At 38.8% G+C, this 21726-nt stretch overlaps 1 protein-coding gene across 1 annotated transcript in view; it reads left to right on the top strand.

Moving 5' to 3' along the window:
- tmem132e (transmembrane protein 132E) overlaps positions 1-21726 on the top strand; it is a 115602-nt gene that overhangs the window by 67792 nt on the left and 26084 nt on the right. The window contains exons 5-6 of the mRNA XM_062432828.1: positions 9235-9378; positions 20626-20831. Coding sequence (XP_062288812.1) covers positions 9235-9378; positions 20626-20831 — 350 coding nt within the window. The remainder of the gene's footprint in view (positions 1-9234; positions 9379-20625; positions 20832-21726) is intronic.

Below are 21726 nucleotides of genomic sequence, written 5' to 3'. Positions count from 1 at the left end.
TGCCTGTGTGACTTTTCCTTGTAGAATTTACATCCTGAAGCAAGATGGCACAAACTATCTATGAGCTTTTTTCTCTCTCAGTTGCCTGCCACCTCTGCGCTTTACATTAGTTGGCGGTTAGCTCTATGGTTAAATGCTTAAGTTGCTGTATGATTCAAATGCTTTTTAGCTGCTGTCTTTAAGCACATGATACATCTTAGAACAGCACGTACATTATAAGGAGGGCTGGTATTGTCATCATCAACATTTTTATTTGACAGGGAATTTGAAGGACATCAGTTGTCTTCCCTGTCACTGTTAAAAAAAGACAGGAAAATGCGACACGCTGCAGATGAAGACCAGTCAGGCTTGATTAATTCAGAAAGTTTTCACACCCTCTGTTGCTCCCAATTAGTCTATCAAGCACTACTGACATTGTTCAATGATATAAATAGTCACAGTACACTTCAAAACCAAACTTGAGGCAACATTTATTGATTCCCAAATGTGAGGAAGTACTGCAGGTAGTCACGGTGGTTGCCCTGAAAGATTAGGCTTAATCCATCATGTCAGTTGTGAAGACTAAATGGATTGTAAATTATATCAAAACAAAAAAGTTAAAGGACAACTTCACAGTTTTTTAACAACAGTCATGAGCACATGAACACTGAAACAGGTTTTGCTTGCTTTAATCATTCCTCCTGTTTGCACTGGCTTTTTAAACATCACCCCATACTTACAATGGATAGGGGATCTGTCCAGACTGTGTGTGCAGAGCTACCGTAATTGGCTGAAATCAGTGGTCAGATCTTGCACGCTGGGAAGGTTCAAAGCCTGGCTATACCAGCATGTGATCTTCCCAAGGTTCCTTTGGCATCTCCTGGTGTATGAAGTGCCTGTCGCAACAGTAGAGGCTTTAGAAAGAAAGGCGAGTTCCCACCTTTGAAGAAGTCCTTCACTAACATTGCACTCTATGGAAACAGGAACAAACTCAAACTTCCATTCAAATCCTTGGGAAAGGAATTCAAGTGAAGAGTAGTGACTAGCAGCCAAAGCATGAATTTGGTGAGAACAGGCAGAAACTGGCAGGTAGCAGAAGAGTTCCAACAGGGTGAAGCATGAGTCCGCCACAGTACACTGGCAGGCATGGTCACACATGGCAGAGCTGGACTGGGATTATTCCCTGCTCCTCACATGAAGACCCAACAGTCAGGAAACCAGCACCTAGTACAGCAGGAGGCGAGGGCAGCCATGGAGGATGTAAGAATATGCAGAGCTGTTGGCATGAAGAAGCAGGGAACCTGGACAAAATGGAAAGTGACCTGGGTCGACCTGTAGAAGTCTGAGCCCCACAGAGTAAATTTCATCCAGGCAGGTGTTTGATGCACTACCCAGCCCAGCTAACCTCAACACGTGGGGTAAAACAGAATCACCAACATGCCCGCTATGCTCAGGATGTGGAGCACTCGAACACATACTGAGCGGCTCCCCAAAAACCCAAGCAGATGGGAGATATCACTGGTGCCATGAGCAGGTACTGAAGGTGATTGCGCAAACCATCCATGAAGGAATTGAGATGAATAGGTACACCCACTTTTCCAAGCTTATCAACTTTGTCAGAGCTGGGGAACAAACAAGACCCACTACTAGAAGATCTGCAGGAATCCTGGCCACGGCATAAGACTTGAAGATGTTTGTGGACCTGGAGAGGCAAGTAAACTTCCCCCAGCACATTATCACCACCACCGTACGTCCTGATGTGGTTCTTCTAGTCAGACTTCACCAAGCATGTCATCCTATTGGAGCTGACATTACCATGGGACGAAAACTTGGATGAAGCCACTTTGTAGTAAATGTGGAACAATTTGACTTTGAATGGTGTGCATTGTTACTTTCGACCCCATCAGTCAGGACGATTGACACACAGGTAGTTTAAAAGTAACATAACAGTATAAACTTGATTTCTTTATATTATTCTTGGGGGTGTTTTTTTTTTTTTAATCTGACAGTGTCTTTATTAATATGTAATTGTAAAAATATGATTTATCTTAATATAATGAAAAACATTTTACAACAACATAATGACCAACATAATCATCATGCAAGGAAATGTAACAGTATAACAGTGTAAAATGCATAAATTCTCTTTTTGTATTCATTGTCACAGATATATATAGTACTCTGTGCCACTAGTATATAATGGCACCCACACTTCCCCAGGCAAGGATGAGCTGCATGTCCCCACACACACATCACATTCCTCTCCTTTGACCAGGGAAACTGTAGCTGCTGTGGTTTGATCAGAGTAGAGCCTGCAGACTGCTGCCACAGTTTGACCACATTAGCAGCAGGACGAAAGAAACAGCTGTTACAATTGTCCTAACAATTACTCATCACAGTCAAGCCTGACTTGCTTCTTCACTGAAATCTCTGACATGGCAAACTTTAGTATGTGTGTGTGTACTACTTAAAAATCGGTCAAATGATCATGACTATAACACATGAAACCATAAACACAACCGTCCATTCAAACTTACCATAATTAAAAACAGCTTTTCAGGTTAAACGCTGCATAAGTATGACATATCCAGGTGTTGTGTTGGAGGTTCTGGTAAGCGTTATCTGCTGTATGTGGTGACACAGCTAGACATAACAAACTTGGGCTCTGAGAAAATTGCCTTGTTACTTGCATACCACCTTAACCCTATTTATATGCTCTTCTCTGCACAATTAGAGAGCAAATAACTCATTTTAAATAATAGTGGTAAATTTAATTTGAATTCATACTGTGCTGTTAAATTCATCAAATACTTGTAAGTTATAAAAAAACAAGTTTAGAAATAAAATTAAAAAAACATGAATTTGAACCTTTTTTTCCAATAGATAATTGTTCTTTTTGGTATTTGTTTGCTTTTTGATTATTACCCATTGGAGTTTATTAAATGTAGTGTTGTTTCTCAAAATGTTTGTTTTTCAATATTAAACAATGACTTCAGTGTTAATGCATTTCTTAATTGCAAGTTGTTGTTTTGAACAAGCCACATGTGTTTAAATGTGAGGCTTTTTTATTGTAAAATTGGAAAGACAAAAAAAAAAACAGTTTTTGTTCTGAAAAAGGAAAAAGACAAGAAAAAAGTAGTTTCTAGCCTGCATCTGATCCTGCAGCAGGTTCTTATCTCTCACAAGAACACAACCCGACACTGAGGTAGAAAAGTGATGTTTTAATGCTTAACATAAGTATAAATGGTAATCAGCACAAAGTATGGTCGCTGTGTATGCATCAAACCAACCAATGTGTCTCAAGGGCTTTCTATGAACATGTCTGTGCTGCTCAGGTCAAGGAACTAACACAGAATACAAATGAATCAGGTCAGAAATTGCATTTGCAAATGAAAAACAGCCTTAAACAACAAAGACTGGCTCTGAGGAAGCACGTCCTTCCTTCCTTCTTTTGCTGTAGAATAACTGTCATTCTAAGCTAAGCTTTGCAGATGTGAAGCAACCAGCACTTTTCAGCTGGTGCGGTACACCCACTGACAGCTTGTAGAACAGATCAGCACTTTCAGAAACTGCTGATCTAGAGAGGTGGTAGGTGGATTTGTCTCCAAAATACAAACATGATGCATTTTGTGTAACAAAAAAGCAACAGAGATAACGGTACAGGATGGGACCCCAGCTCTTGTGAAGGAACATGATAAGAGAATGAATGAGAGAATGAAGGAGAGAATGAAGAAGAGGGATTTTTATGGTTGAAGGATCACAGATTGTGTGCCAACTACACTTGACCTACCGCAGATGAGGGGCGCAGGGGTGGAATTACTGGTGAATTTACAATGAAAGAGGAGAAACAACTCCTGATGCTGAGGTTAAATCAACACTATGGCTTATTACACACTTTCTGATTACTCTGAGAGAATCGGTAGGAGGAAGAAAACAGGAAAAATGATGCAGAGCAGAAAGCGCTTAAGCCAAATTCCCAACTCCATTAGCTGCTCAGTGCCACAGTAACTGCCAGATGTTAAATAAAAAATGGTGTTTTGTGTTGCACAATCCCACCCAGTTTGAATTTGCACATCATGTTTGCACATGTATATCTTTGTGCATTCATAAAGATACACATCTGGCCAAATGTATTGTTTACATTATTCAAAAGCATGTGGACATGGCAATAGTGCACTAAGCGTTTAAGCGGCACATGCTAAATAATCTCGCTTCAGTGCTTGTCAGACTATAAGAGCCTGCGGGCAATTCCAACAAAGCTCCACAGTAATGGATTACCTTTAATGGGATGACAGTAACCACAAGTAAATTACTATTTAATCTGTGAACACAGTGTAGACAAAAAAAGGGACTGATTTGTTGCTTTAATATTCTCTAATAAAACATTTAGACTGAGATTACACATATTTGCCAATTCTGTAATTTAGATTATTTCCAATAAATCCTTAAAGAGGATGTATCGTTCACATTTTCAAGTCTGTATTTATATTTTGGGGCTCTACAGGAACATTTTTGCATGATTTACAATTCAGTGTGTGAAACAGGTTGTTTTAGCTCCTCTGTCTTTAAAGCCTCCTCCTTATGAGCACACTCTGTTCTGATTGGTTAGCTTCTGAAAGCATCTCAACCAACTTCCAATGGCTCCAAAGTCTACGTAATCAAACAATAGATGTAGGATTTTTTTTCTCTTTCTTAAGTCAAAATGAAAACTTTTCAAACACATTCACACATAACCAAGTCCGATTCTGATTCGAAATATGCAAGTGGACAACACAAACATGACATTTAACAACCTTAGCAACAAACACAGCCGTTCGTGGGCGGGCATGAACAATCTGATGTCATCACGGGGAGGAAGTAGCAAGCAAATGACATTATTACAGTATAAAAATAAGAGAAATCATTAAAAACATGATATGTCCCCTTTAAAGTAATTTACACTGTTGGTTGTACTGCACTGTATAGATTTTAGACTAAACTCCAAATTAATCAAAAGTTTACTGAATTTAATCTCAAATGTAAAACTGTAAAAACATCTGAGTTTAAATACCCATTTTTAACAAAACCAACAGTGTTGTGGTATCATTATGATTTTGTGTGAAATAAGATTAATTAAAAGTAAAACTTTTTTTTTAAAGAAAAAGAAAAAAAACTTCTTTATCAAAGGAAGTTCAAGGCAGTGAAGCCCAGCTGTATTTTGAATCGGCCTCACTAAAATGATAATCAAGTGCTGTGTTGCAGTGTATTAAAAAATATATTCAGTTTGAACTTTATTGGCAAAATAAGCAGTTTTACTTACTTTGATGCCAGAATTAAAACATTTCTGTATCACCATTGAACCACCGTTTTACTGCTTTATACCGAACATAGTAATTAAGTGAAATGATAGCTGTGTGCAGTGATGACTGATTTTTGTTTCAAGCTGAATTCAGGTAAGCCTAATTAGTACTCCCAAATCAGCACGCATTTAGTTGTAAAGTGTCTTGTGTAGTTTAATACTTTCCAGATGCCAAAACAGGAAGTGGAGCTCCGGGATAATGTCTTTCAATTAGGATTTCGCCCCAGAGTCCAGTCAATTATCCAGAGGTCTGCTGTGCTTTGCTTCCCACAAAATTGCCACATTTTATAAACACAGATAAACAAAAACAAAGCTGCCCTGCCTGTCTGCCACCTCCGGTTTAGGAACAAAAACAAACTCCACTGAAATACTGTCAAACTGGGTTTTGATCTTGGGGTTCAGAAAGAATACATTAATTTGCCGTTCTAACAAAGAAAGTGTGATGTGATTGGCAGCAAGTTCACTGATTTAATGACATTTTCAAAGGATTCACAGAATATAGTATAATATATATAAGCAAGGTGATGATTTGATTACTTAACTTATGATAATGTTTAATAAAGCTTCAAAAATACTTATTTTCTATTTATTTTCAGGACTTTTAAAAGGTCAAATTCAAAGTTTCAGACACAAACTGCTGCAATACAAAACTATTTTGTATCTTGCTGCTAATGATTTTTCTTGAAGCCAAAGTGTCAAAACTAGACAATTTTGATCCCTATTTTTTTTCAAAATAGCTTCAGATTTCTTTGCTTCACCTCCTACATATATTTTTAATATTCTTACTAATGAGATTCCCAAGGTATGGAGGTCAGCCATGAGAGTGTCATCCATCTGTTCAACTGTGGAGATGTCATGTCCTCCAGGCCTATTTTTAACTTGTCAGTGTGAAATATGTAACTGACTAGTTCAGTCTTGTTCATTCTGTTGTTTTCAGCTTCAGTCTGGAATTAGAAAGCAACAGTGTGCTATTACTGCTGCAATGAAGCCTTTGAATGATATTATTGATCCCTCAGACAAGAAGCAGAGCTTTGCAGCCTTATTTATTGATCTGTCTGTAACTGCAGAGGTTGATCAACATTAGAATACCTGACAAAGCATTAATTTACAATGGGTTTGTTTGCCAGATAAGATGTGTGTGAAATTAATGGACTCAGCTGTAGAGTAGCTGTTTTACTGTACTTAATACTTAATCTTTTTTTCATGGAGGCACTTTGTCAACTACACATTTTGATATTTTGCATTAAAAGCTCTTTCTAGTCAAGCTATAAATCCTCAGAGAACGACACACAGGAGTGCTTTCTAATCCGGCGCCCCCTATTGGCAGTAATCAGCAGGACAACATCATTTGTCTATGCTTTCCAAAATTGTTACAAATCATTATTAAAAAATAATTATTTTGTGTGATGTGCCAGACCTTCATCGTCATGGCTACAATAATAACTTTTTTTTATTTTTCAAACTGTCCTGACACCTTGTTGGAAACAGGAAATGGACAGCAGTCTCCTGCTGTGCCGAAGTCCACTGTTGGGTTAATGCCTCCATGCACCCCTCCTCCTCCAAATGGGGGAAAACTGTCCTCATCCGGACCACTGCTCCGTGTTATAATAACTGCGGCTGCTAGACGGCATCCGTCACTCAAACGTAACTATAGGATGTTTTCGGCCGACTGACATAACAACATATTGTGTCGTTTTTCTTGGGAGCACAGTCTTTCAAACTAAGACTAAGAAAACTTTGAAGAAAGCTGTACACGTTGTAGGAATTGTTACAAAGAACGATTTTTTTGCCAGTTATTCGTATTTGGGTTGAGAAATTGTGATCATAAACTACAGTTATACAGAAGTTATTTTCAATCACTGTGTCAGGGCGCCGGTTATTTTCCTCAGATGGAAGAGAAAGCTTTGTTTTCTTCCTTAAAGTCTGTAGAATATATTGAAATGAAAGAACATGGTGATTCCAGTTGAATTAAAAAACAATTGTTACTGTGGGTCCATGGTAAATGACTCTACTGGTAATTGCCTCTGTTATTACTAATTGTGTTGATATTGCTTCATGTATGAATTTGTGTTATATATACTAGCTATTCTCTCTCTTTCTCTGTTTTGTATATCTTGTGTCTAACCCATCTGCAATTTCAAAGAGGTGTTTGACCTCAAAAGGATTTATCTTGTAAAATTAGTATTTTGTGTGCACCTCTCTGTGTTATATCACTCTCTGAGGTGAAATTCAGTGTCATGCCTAAGGACACTTCAGCAACGACTACTTTTGTTATTTGCTTAAGGCTATACAGAGTAGATGCTTTGACAACACTCAGTGCTGAATCTGTATAATATTCCCTCTATGAATAAACAATTCTGGGCCTGGCAGCTGAGTGGAAGCAGAGGGGTAAGAAGTCTCATACTTCATGCTCTACACCCTTATTAAGACTTTAAGATGAGTGTCGAGCAGAAATTTAAATATACTTTTTTTTTATTTCAGGGAAAATTACATGGTCTCAGTCTCTCTCTCTTGGGCTACTTGTACTTCATAAATGAGAAAACTTGTTACCCTCTTGCAGCTTACATGATCTGCAGGAAAAATAATGAATTGATTCAAACTTCAACTGAAGGCCTGGTGTGTTTTTAATTGGCTGTTTGCATTCCAGTGCAATCAAAATAAAAATTGAAGATGGCATGACAATGTTGGCCTTGTTTATGGCGAGTTTATCAGGATTTGAGGAGTAGTTTTATTGTTGTGTACAATTTGCTGTATTTATCACAGTTTGATCCCTTTTTTTCTGAAGTTTTAACTATGTAAAAAAGAAAAAAAAACTGCAGACATTTGCTCTATGATTTCAAACACAAGTGGAAACTACTCTGATATAGCTACCAGTTTATAAATTAGAGCTGCAACAATTAGTCAGATACTTTAGCTAAGCAACAGAACATTAATTGATACCTGGCATTTATTTATTTACTGGTTCCTTCTCAAATGTGATGGTTTAATACTTTATTTGTCATATATGATAGTAAACTGAGTATCCTTGAATTTTAGGCTGTAGGTTGGACAAAATAAGAACATCACTGGAGACTCTTGGAAATTATAACATGATTTTTTTTACTAGTTTAATCAATTAAAAAAGAGGATACTCAGCAGATTGATCAATAATGAAAATAATCCCTATTATAAATATAGGGACCAAATACATTGTCAAAGAAAAATGAAACAATTAGACTATTATTGACAGATTTATCAATAACAAAGAGATTATCTGCATTTTTCTACGCTCTCTGCTAAATGTTCTTGAGTGTAGTATTAAGCTTTTTAACAGTAATGGAGGAAGCATAAATGATTGAAATTGAATTTTGTAAATGGCAGAAATAATGGGAATGACTTTTAGGCATTTCTAGGAAATTTACTTGTATATCTCATTCTGACAGCAACACTTTCTGTATTTTCTGTGGAGTTTTGATAAGAGGCATCCATCTGTGGTGAAATTCCAGCTGAGACCTAATCCATCTCTTCCACTTATGGACATTGGATATTTGCATCAGATCCTGTGCATCAGTACAGTAAATGTCATGCCTTTTATGTAGCCTGAAATTTAAGCTTGACGCTGGGATTTACCTGGTGGGACCACATTTGCATTTAAGGTTAAGATTATTACCTTTCATCAAATGCTTGTCCAAAGCTTTATTTTTATTCATTTACTGCTATTTTTCATTGGAAAAAAACAGTTGAAATGAAAATATCAGTTGATGAAATCCAATGAAAGATGTCTCAGTAAAATGAGCTCTGGTCTGCCACTGAGTATCACCTGGGAGGCAGAGGTAATGGTTTTAAGTATGGACATCAGTAATTCTGATGAAATATCAAGGAAAATCACTCTCTACCTCTCACTGTCTCATGAATATTTTGCCTGTTTCTCTCCATAGGACACTGAGATTATCAACACGGCCATTCTGACTGGACGCACTGTGGCTATTCCTGTCAAAATGGTCTCTATAGAGATGAATGGAGCAGTCACTGATGTCTCAGCCTTTGTGCAGTGCAAGTCCTCCAATGAAGACATTGTTAAGGTACAGTAAACCTGATTTCCTCAGTCTCTGTGTCTGGGAGAAGATGTCAATTTAGAAAATGTAATCCCTTTACTCTTCGACTAATACCAGAGAGTGGCCTAGCACCAGAGTCACGACATCAGGAAAGCATAAAATCTTCATTTTGGGTTGCTCTATATGTACTCTTGATTTGATTCATGTCTTATTCCTAAGATAAAATCCATAGATGTTCATAAAACTCATATAAATATGGTTACAAAGGACCAGCAAAAGCTCAATTTATATGCTTTTTGAAGCACCACACCTGCTGCTTTTCTGAGAGACACCTTGTCCACAGAGTTATGCTTATCTGCTGTACTACAAAGCCCACACCCTCTTCTTGTTCCCTTTAATGTGATTGCTGCAGGCAAATACAGCACCAGTGTCCCAGGATGCAGAACAATCACCACTCAAGCTCACAGAGAATCAGAGCTGAGACTACAATATCATGTCTCGTTTGTTGATTAAATAAATTAAAGTGGGATCACAACAACTTGCAGAGCACATTAGAGTCTGTGATAACGCTGTTATTATTTTCTCCAGTCAATTACAATGATAATAGATTGCACTATATGCAGACTTCATAATTGTATAGGCAGTACTGTGAAGTGTTGCAGTGCCGTTTTGCACCGTTGATCATATTAAACATGGCACTGTAAGGACGTGGCCTTAAATGTGGCCTTAGATGAAGCAAATAATTTAAACTGTATGTAATTATAGTCCAAAACGTACAGCTTGCCTCATCCCTCCTCTCATGCAATCTGCAGTATAGTAATACTTTCACATTTCCAAAAGCAGACTTGATAAAAATGGGTCACAGGAGGACATTGCAGCAATAAAAGGTCACATAAAATGAGAAAAAAAGAGAGAATGAGGTTTGCAGGATGCATGTGTGGCCCACAAACCAGCACAATCTACCTGATGCCTGCAAGTCAGCACTGACCGAAATAAGCAAAGACTGTCTCCAGAACCTTGTTGAGTCCATATCATCAAAACTACATTGTACCTCGTAAATTGGCCACTGAGTCCAGCAATGTATACCAGTCTCACGTGGATCAGAGAAACAGAAAACCTATTTAATGTCTGTGTGCCCGATGATACTCTTTATGAGTAAAACTAAAATTAGAAACTGACATTGGACAGTAAAAATAGAATATGGTATGGTATGGACATAAGACGCTCAGCCTCAAAACTGTCACAGATCAAAACAAAGAGCATTTGGTAACACATTTTTCACAACCATGCCATATTTTAGTTTTGTAAATAACCCAACAGTAATATAAAAAAATAACACTAAGACTGGTGGTTTTCTACCTGTGGACAATGGATAACATTAACCCATTTTCCAGTATTGATGCTATATGTATTGCACAGTGAATGGCTACATTTTGTCTCAGTGATATTTAATGTGTGTAATTTAGGTTAAAGCTTATGTATTTGTTCTAGCCATTTCTTTTTGTTCTTCCTCGGGTTTGTTACATAGACGACAGCATAAGATTCGTCTAAGGTGTGTGATATACTTTCAAACAGGTTTCATCATACCACGCAGTACAAAATGTCTCAGACTGAAAACCCTCTCACCCTGTCTATTATACCTCCAGAATGGGCTTTTACCAAGCTATACTTCACTGGTTAAAATATGGTTTTAGCCAGGGAATTTAGCCGTATTTCTTTCTTAAAGCAGTTTAGATGTATTTATCGCGCTCAACTATATCTCCCTCTTATTTAAAGGTTAAGCTCTGAATACAGTAACAGCTTCATGCACTCAGTAGGAAACAGCCAACAGGGAGAGGGAGGCCAGACGTGACTCGCAGTATGATCAACTTGTGAATTGTCTCCCAGTAACTGAAATCTTTAAATTGGCTCACATTATTTTCTTCTATTTAAAGACTGCACAATTCAGTTCACTCCAAAAAGCCTTCTGGTCAGTCAACATTAAAACTACTCATATTGAGCCAGACTAATGAAATCCTTTTCGGCAGTTTTGCAGCTCCTCAAGGTCAGGTGAGGCAGGTTTGACTGCAGATTTTACAGACTGAGGCCATGAAGCCATGAAGCCAAATTGGACACTGACTTCTATCATATCGGTTTTGATGGGCTAGTATCTGTTTTTATTAAAAGACCAGTATCTGTCTAATATATTTTCAATCTGATATACTGAACTAAACCTACGTTTGTTGCCTTGCACTTGTATACAGATTGGTTTGAATAAATTGACCCAGATGCCCTAGGGAGAACAAATCAAACTATAAATCAATATAGCCGAGTACAGATCAATGGGTTTCCTGTGCAGATGTGTTTCGTTAATTTTTGAATAATTTTATTTGTGGTGTATTGCATTTTCCTGCCAATAGAAAAGAACAAGTGTTGCATTGAGATGGCTGGTCTCAGAACGTCATTTATAATTTTTCATTATCCATTTAAGACAAGACGCTGGGCCATGTGATATTGAGTGGGCTTGCTTCAGTGCTCCTGCCATTGAACATTCAAGGCTAATTTCAAATGAGCCCTTCAAGCCCAGGAAATACACCAGTAATGACAGTTCAATAAAACATTGCCCAGAACACAGAAATAAAAGATTCTCAGGGAGCCCCACAGAACTAGAGCACTCCATTACTTGTTTGGTTTTTTGTTTTTATATATACTATACTATTAATCTCATATGCTAAAAGTCATGCCAATCTATTCTAATCAGATTTTCTTGTTTTAGTTGAGGCATCCTATTTTTCCTATTTCTGAGTACCACAGATGAATGGTGCAAAATAAATACAGCAACGCTTTCCAGTACCTTGACACATCTCCGGCGAGCCTCGTGACTGGAAACTGCAAGTCAAACAGCATTTAAACTAAGATTATTTTGAAGACTTCTTCCCTAAAGCTTTATTTTTAGCCCGGCATTCGTCTCATTTGGATATTTGCCAGCCCACAGGCTGGTGTATTTTTTTTCCAACTTTGAGAGTAAAAATAGGTGAGAGGCTGTCATTTTTCTTTGCTGGCATTTTTATTTCTTTCTTTAGTTCTTTCTTCTTTGAAAATAACCAAGCTGCAGTGTACATCAAGAGCCTATAGCATATAAAACAGTTCTGCGTGTGCACAGTTGTAGCTGTATGTGTGTGTGTGCCTGCAGGAATAATTATTAAGGCAACCTAGTTGCACAAGGTGGGAAAGGATAGAAGGAAGAAAGATGTGAGTGTGTAACGAGGGTATGGGGGGCTTGCCAGGCCATCATAGGCAACACGGACCAACCTTCATCCCCCCCACTGATCATCCTCTCCCCTGGCGTTGTGACGCATAAAACCCAACTGAAGGCAGAGATAAGGCCTTGTGTCTGCACATCACATCTCATGCCTGTGGTCATCCTGCTCATACTGTACCTGGCTAAAGCGAAGGCTCCCTCTTTCTTTGCCTCACTTCCACAATGGTGTGACACATTCATGTAGAGTGCAACTCCAAATTTAGCATCTAAAAGACGAGAATTAACTAATAACATTGGGGACAGCGCTTGTTTTCTTGCCTAAACATGACTGCAGCTATGGTTGGAAATGGGCTTCATGAATGATTGAGGTTTTAGAAATTATTTTGCAGAAGGGGAAGGGGAAGATGCAAAAATGTAATTGGTGACAGCTACAATATGGTAACATCCCAAGAGTATGTGGACCTGTGTTCTTTGGTCTGGTTTTTTGTGGCTTGAGGTGCTGCATAAAGGGCCAGTATAAGATACAAGGAGCTTTTGGAACTTGAAATCATGCAAAGATATTCCAGTGGAGCCCTTGATTAAAATATTGACCAGGAAATAAGCATATCCCCCCTTTAAGATTAATGTTAAATAATGTTAAGTCTATATTGAAACAACATGCACATGCTTGTATGTTCATTGGGAATGTTTTGATCTCTCTAAATGCAAATTGGAAAAATTGGGCACAAAAATTGGTTGATGGACTGTGAAAACCCCAGAGACAACAATTGAAACAATGCCAGGTCCTGATCGCAAGGCTATATCAGTCTGACTTAGCCAATTCAAGTGGGTAACCTCATAAATATCAGTGTTGTTAGTATGAAATTCCCTTAGTAGTATTTCCCTGCTGTGCTGCAGTGTAAGGGTAATAGTACAAAAAGGGAATTCCACACTAAGAAGAAAGTACCTTTGGAAAATAAAAGTTTTTTTTAGATTCCTGTCTCTGAGAGTACTGCCTCCAACCTACAGTGGAGGGAAAGTGCAAAATATAATTTGGATGTACAAGCCTTTAAAGTATACTTAACCACTACTTTGCAAGATATAATAAATAAAAACATTGTACTGCATGCTCAAAGTCACGGTTTTCCAGAACATCAGATCATTTTCACACCCAACATCATTAATCCAACCAACAACAAGCTAATGGGGGGTGTCTCATTTAGCTAAGAGAGCTAAATGAACTTATTTGTTGCATTGCTCTTGAAGCCAGCACACATCCATCACATGAAGAAAAGCTTCATAACAGCTACAAGACACAATCCCAGTAATGCTAGCCATATGTCAGCTTTCATTCTGTGTTCATTTAATACATATGTTATCCCTAAATGGAAACTCCATTTGGCACAGTGTTGTGGCAATCAATTTAGTGAGAATTTAAATTTTAAAATGAAATCCAGGATAATTGTGGTTTCTGTTTGGAAACATGCAGCATGAATATTTGAATGTCATCTAAAGGACTCATTTTTTCTGCTGCATCCTAATATTTATCATGTAGTTCAGGTACATGACATTGAAACATAGCTGAGAAAATTGCTAGCCTTCGTATAGTCTGTTTGATACACTTAAAGGAAATCAGAGTATAGTAGTATAGCATCACCTGCAGATGTAAGACTGGAATAGAAGCTGTGGTCGTATGATCACTCAGTATATCGTAACTTTTAAGTAGCCCAGCTTTTCTCACACCTCCAAGATACTGTAATTGCAACACCATTATGGAAAATATTTTGAATCCTTTGTCTACCTCTGATTCTGTTTATTTTTATATTTTCCCATATATATGTGTGTATATATATATATATATATTTATTTATTTTTTTTTATTTTTTTTTTTTCTGTAAACCCCTTTTTTGCTTTTTGTTGACCAGCTGGTTCATACATCTGCGGCACATACCATGTAACCGTGGCAACTGAGGTTCCTCTCCATTATGTTGCATGTCATCTCCTTTCTCTCTTGACCTCCTGCTGTCTAATAAAAGCAAAATGTCCCAAATACACTATAAATTTAAAAATATATACGATGCTGTCACACCATCTGCTGTTGTCCATCCACCTACAGTATATAACACTCAACCAAAGCCAAAGGTAAGATTTCTGTTAGTTATTTAATTTCCGCATTCACATAACAACACATTCTTGCTGATGTTATGCTTACTCTACTCCGACAGATAAGTGATTAATCAATGGAATTGTGAATTATGAATTACAGTATTAGTATTTTATAGTAATCTCTGGCTTTGTATTTTTATTTTGTGCACACATAACCCACTAACATGTCTTTAAGAGACTAACATTGTCACATCAAGTTTATGACTTGAACATTAAAACATTTTATGAAAAGCCTGCTTTAAAGACGTGGGCATTTACCACAAAAGAAGGTATGGAGTGTAGGATCCAGTTTTTTCAGAGCGTCCTCTGCTGCATCGATTTTGACCATCCGTTTTTTAATCTGTCTGTTGCAACTTTGTGGAAGTACAACACTAAATTCCTGGAGTACCCTTTTAAGAGTCATGTGTAAATAATGAGTCCATGACGTCACGGCACTAAATTTGTTTTAGCAGTTTGACTGCTCAAGATGGAATAAAGTTATGGCCCAAGTTCCGCATTGGATTATGTGAACAAATGAGTTTAACTGCTGTCGGCACAGAATTTGGATGAACAGAGAACTTGGCTGTATTAGTGGTGCTATGTGAATGATCGCACCATATTAAAATATCAATGAAGCATTGCTCGCTTGAAGGACAAGAGCTGCTGCCTTCACTGGACCTGTTTGGAAAATTAGTGCAGGTAATGTTATGGAATGAATGTGTGAAAGGTCTTTAAGTGTCTCCACCTTTATTAACCCAGCCAGTCTTTCATTCTGTATCATGTGACCAGTACACGACCAAATAGAGGCAGCACTTGCACTTGTCCTGATGATCTGTCTCCACCCAGGCAATCTGCTGGCACCATGGAAAATGCCACAGTGCATTAGCAGCAGTGTGACGTCATGTGGCGGCTCAGTGTGTGAAAGCCCTCCTCGGCAAGCCCCCACAGGGCTACTGATAACCAGGGTTGCTAACAGCTTTTGACTTGCAATTAGCTGGTCAAGTTTATCAGCAGCAATAGCCGCAGGAGCTGAAGTGATGGTGCAGCTAGGGCACACTTTCAGTATGTGTTCATGTGCCTGTTTGTGTGGCTTCAGGGTAGAAAGGAGTACATGTCAGGTAGATGTTCTTGACTCTAAGTAAGGTAAGCTGTGCTGTGATTAATCAAGGTGGCTGCGGGTATTGTGTTGAATTACTTATTTTTCTTTCTTTTGTAACTCATACAGATAAGACTACACATCAGCAGACAGACTAATAACACACAAAGGATACCACAGGAGCCCATAAGGTCAAACCCTGCAAAATTGCATTAACTGAACCAGAGGGAAAGACTGTCATCTTAAGAAGTCTTTCCACCACCCACCTCCTCCCCCCACTCTGGCCTGTCTGCATGGCGGAGGAATTATATTACCCAGACCTCCTCCCAGTTATGATGAATCCCTAGCCCTGAGAAGGCTGGCCAGCCCGACCTCCATTTGCAGGAGATTAGATCCTCTGATTACAATGCCAGCTACCTCCCACCACTAGATAAATCTTCGAGGGGAGCCCAAAAGCAAAGCTCTCCAGATCCATTGCAGTTAATAATTTAGTGTTAGAGGGGGACAAGTATTTATGATAATTCCAATGGAGCCGGAGATTTTTGAGTAGATGGGAAAGCTAAAGAATGGTTTAAAGTTAAAAATGGCATTTGCTGAGACTTAAATTTAGAAATTTCCATATATTGAATTTATACTCTGTGACATTGCTGTCACCAATTATAATACATTACATGAAGGTCTCATGAAAGGTGTAATGTGGGTACATGTTTATTAATGTGCCTTGTAGGTGTTATCCAGTAAAGTTCATGTAAAATGTCACACTGCTGTCAGCCCTCATATTATATGAATTCTGTGTTTGCCTAAAAGCTTTTGTTGGCATATTACGTGCCTGTATAATTGTTTGTAGATCATTATGCAGGGAATGGGCAAGAGAGGAGGTGGTGGGATTCGGACGTGGTTTGTGTAGTAATCCTGTGCATGGGTGTTAGCAGTGTCCCATTGGTACTGGTTGGGCCTTGGGCCTTGTCTCATTTAGTAAAGACTTCCACTTGTTAAGCCCCACTGATGAGGTTTTTTCTCATTCAAATTTAAACAGAATACAGCAATCTCTTCACTGATGAGCTTGAAAAGTGACCTGTAACCTATTCCATGACCCTGATGTCAGACTTGTTTTTCGTCTTACGCATTGCATTCCTGTGGCTATGAAAGACACAGATACAGAGTTAAAACTGAGCTAGACAGGATGCAGGAGTTCATTACTCCTATCTCTGAGCCAACTGATTGGGTGTCATCTATCGTTGCCACCAAGAAAAAGCACAAACAAAAAATCAGAATGCACATCAATCTGAACCTGAACACTGCTTTGAAAAGCCTACATCACCCCACACATACTGTGGAGGAAGTGGCCAAACATGTCAAATGCAACTGTGTTTTTGGTCTTAGATGCAAAAAACTCTTTTTGGCAGATTTCACTTGACCACAAATCTTCGATGCTATCCACTTTTAGCACATCTTTTGGTCGCTACAGGTTTTTACAGATGCGTTGGACTCAGCTCTGCCAGTGAAATGTTCCAGTGCTCCATGGAACACATTTTTGCTTGATATCTCCTGTGCAATCATAGTCAACGATATAAGCAGAAAAGTGCTCAACTATGCCAGAGAGGTGAACTTGAGGCTTAATCCTCTTAAGTGCAGGTTCCAGCTGAACCAAGTCAGCTATGTTGGCCACATTTTCACGAGTAAAGGCCTTAAAACCAACCCCACCAAAACAAAAGTAATCAGTGAAATTCCATTGCCAGTACATGCTCCATCTCTGCAAAGATTTCAGTTTCCTTCCCACCAGTTTTGTCATATAATAATGTGTATACATTGAAAAAGGGGTGTGGCTTTTGAAGGTTCAAAATTCAATGATTATATCTGTGGCAAGCTGGTGACCATAGAAATGGACCACCAGCCTCTGGTCACCTTATTGAAAAAGCCCATACATGCATCAAGATCATGTTCAAAGATGAAAAACAAATGCAAAAGAGACACACAGCAGATGATACAAACCTACAGACACTCAGCATTATCAACAGATATGAATGGTTCAGCAAACAATGCAGTCTTCCACAGGCCCTTTTTCCATATTTCCCCTTCAGAGTTGAATTCACAATTGAAGACAGGGTCATCATGAAAGGTCAAAGGACTGCATCAGCATCGTACATATTGGGCATCCTGGTGCAGAAGCTACTAAAGAGAGCAAGAGACATCGTTTTCTGGCCTACAATAATAGACATCATCATGGAAATAGAGTTGTGTTCTGTGTGTAACAGCACAAAATCACACCAGCAGAAAGAACCACCCCAGCTGCATCCAGATCCAGACCTGCCTTGGACTCTGACAACAGACAACTTTGAATGGCACGGTCAGCAGTACTTAGCACTAGTGGACTCATATTCAGTCTTGTAGATTGACCTTCATGACACTACCTCAGCAACAGTCATCTCGAGAGACACTTTCAGTTCGTGGACCACCACACAACCGTTTACAAGCCGGTGCTTTTAAGACTTTGCCACACAGTGGGACTTCACTCATGTTACCAGCAGCTCAGATTATCCCCCATCTAATGAGTTAGCTGAAAGCGCTGTCCGCAGTGCTAAGCAACTAATGGCAAAATCTCACAGAGACTGATCTGATGTTTTTCTCAACCTCCTAAATCTCAGAAACATGTCACATGACACAAAGCTAACATTTCATGCACAGAGACTAATGTCAAGGCGAAATTGTACCACTTTCCTGTTCTCAAGGAAGCTTCTTGAACTACATATATGTAAGCCACAGGAGGTAAAGCCCAGCTTCTCAATAATAGCCATTAAAGTTGTGTAATGACAGGTCAAGCTGACCACTTCAGCCTTTGATGGACAGGATGTCAGGTATCAGGCCCCATAAGGTTACAAATAGACTGACATGGTAAAGGAGATTCGCAAAGAGCCCAGATCTTACCTCATTCACTCATAAGGAAAGTTGTATAGGAATAAATTATCGGCCCATTTTGCCCATATTCAAACCTGCCCCAGCACACCTCAACCAAAGTGACAATGACCACCAGGATACTTGACTTAGGTCAAAGGACTATAACACTCTCAAAAGAGAAAGACAGGATATGATGGACACTGAGCAGTTCCAGGTTGAGGTGCCTCGAGCAAAGCTACCCTTAAACACAACTGAAAGTGTATACAGAACATGCTCAGGTTGTGTTAGCAAGACAAATCTAAAATACAGAGACTGAATTCACTTGTCAGTATGCATAGGCATATTGTTCAGGTTAACTCATAAGTGTGATAGGAGCTGACAATGATTTCAAGTGTTTACAATGTTGTAACCTCAGTTTTGTGTTTCACTGTGTGTGTGTGTGTGTGTGTGTGTGTGTGTGTGTGTGTGTGTGTATTTGTTTGGCTATAGTAACTGATTCATATTGTTTACATATTAAGCAGGATGTTTTCTTATATTTCTTACCTCATTTACTTTTCCATTACTCAATATGTCTGCTTTTTTCTAAGCATGTTGTAAGCTTTTCTACATTTCCTACTTAATAGGATCATTTTGTATGGAGCATGAACTAAGGAAAGGGGATGTAGATCAGTCACTGTGTCCATATTAGTCTATGTTAAGCTATTGCAGACACTGTACTTGGAGGAAGTAATCCTGTGCATGGGTCTTACTCAGAGGTGTCCCATTGGTACTGCTTTGTGTGACTGCTGCTATGTCTGTTCCATAGCATCCTCAAAAGCATGGTCAATAAACCAGGTTTGAAGTTATACTATTTGTCTTATTTCTGCAAACATACAGACGGTTTGCATGTCTGATTTCTACTGTACATGTTTAACAAACTCTGGATTACTAAGAAGCACTGATTTGACTGCATAAAAGATGCAAATTAGATTAGAGAACAGCCCACATTGTATTGTTTACAGCAGTGGTTTGCAGCACTGTGCCGCCAATGCCAGAGAGTCTGTAGGTTTTCATTCTGAGCAAACATAGCAGCAGCTGATTTTCACTGATTTGTTCCACGTTTATAGTTAAAACCAGTGAAAACCGCTTCTGTAGTGTTTGGGTAGAATGAAAGCCTGCAGACTCTAAAGCCTTAGTGACACTCAGCTAAGAGGCACTAGTCTACAGCAAACATACAGCTTCTTTTACACAGCAGTTTCACCTAAATTACATCCAACCCATAATGGCACTAAAGCATGCAGATACTGTAGTTTAATGTTTTTGTGTTTTGAGATATACATCTCTGAATTTTCCACCATAATGCAATATAGGTGAATTGAGTTCATTGTGCTTCTTCAATGGTTCCTATCAGACTGTATAATCCACAGACATTTGTGACATTTATTGAGACTATTTCTTTAGTAGAAAGTCATTCCTGGGTTATCTGAGATATTTCTTTTGGAAGGGGAAGTTGCTGCAATTTTTTTCAATGATATAAGCTCCACAAACAATAATATGAAATTACAAAGACAGAAATCTCAAATCCTGGCAAGTACAACCAAAACTATCTACATAGGTATACCCCTAGTAGTGCGTCTAGAGTTTATTTTTTCTTTTTAATTTGGGTGAACTACTCCTTTAAGTCAAAAGGGATTATTGGCAGAGATGGTTTATGTGCCCTCCACTTCACTTCACATTCAAATAACTAAGATATCTAGTTCCTTTCTGTATGTTTGCTCTGCTGAAAGTATCAACCTTGAAACACTATGGAATGAATTGTGAAACTGACAGCTGTATCCATACTGCTCTATATATCATCCCACATCACTTAAATCCTCTGTCATCGATGTGACCATTACCATATAGATGGTCTCTGACTTCTGACCCTGATCTGTCCTAGGTGTCCATGAATTGCGACTACGTGTTCGTCAATGGGAAAGAGACGCGGGGCTCGATGAACGCCAGGGTCATCTTCAGCTACGAGCACCTGAGTGCACCGCTGGAGCTGACGGTGTGGGTGCCCAAACTTCCCCTGCAGGTGGAACTTTCTGACAACAATCTCAGCTTCATCAAAGGCTGGAGGGTTCCCATTCTGCCTGACCGAAGGTGAGGCTCAACTCCACATGGAGATACATCTACCATGCATGCTTTGTTACAGGGAAAGTACAGTTTCTATCTGTCATAACACTGTAAAGTACTGAGGTAACTGCTACGATTTGGGAACATGGCACTAGTCAGAAGAGGCTATAAACACTGGCAGTCCATCAAAGTCTACATACATACTAAATGTGGTTGTACACACACAGTTTCTTCTGCAGTGAGGGGTGATTATTTAGTTTTACCTCAAAATAAAGTCGGGTTAGATAATCTGGCTCAACTGTTAATAGCTTGTTAATAGTGTATTTGTTCATGTGATTGTTCATGGTTTTTTGCCACATCAGATCTCAATGTACCAATGTTGCAGTGTTCCCAGAACTGCTATAAATGATGGCATGCTTCCCAGAACAGGTAGTAGACGCAACAATTTGGTTCGCAACCAATCAATATCCACCCTGTGACTATGACACATAAACTATGAAAATAAGATCCATGGTGCTATAACCCAGACTTTGAACCACTGTTCAGTACATATAATAGTATGTTTCAAGGGAGCACTCTAATACCTCCTCTACTTTCACTTCTTATGTGTACACTATGATAAAAGCACAGAGCCAGAATACATTAACTGAAGTACAATATATATCCGATGTCTTATTTTGCACATGATTACCAGAGGTCTCATTATCCAAAGAGCATGAAACCCTGCAGTCCTAAACATTTGAAACTAAAGAGTGGTCCAGCCTTCTCTCTGGTAAGCAGGATTTTATGTGTAGCTGTTTGTTTTGCTCCAATTATACACTCTGGCTCATTTACATGGCAGAAATGTACCTTGTGAAATCTTCCTCAAGTACAAATTGATCTGCGAGGTTGTCGTGTATGTGTCATACCCATTTGAACCCAT

The sequence above is a fragment of the Scomber scombrus genome, chromosome 14 (assembly GCF_963691925.1).
Source record: "Scomber scombrus chromosome 14, fScoSco1.1, whole genome shotgun sequence".
Lineage (NCBI taxonomy): Eukaryota > Metazoa > Chordata > Actinopteri > Scombriformes > Scombridae > Scomber > Scomber scombrus.
This window is presented reverse-complemented; position numbering and strand designations above follow the sequence as displayed.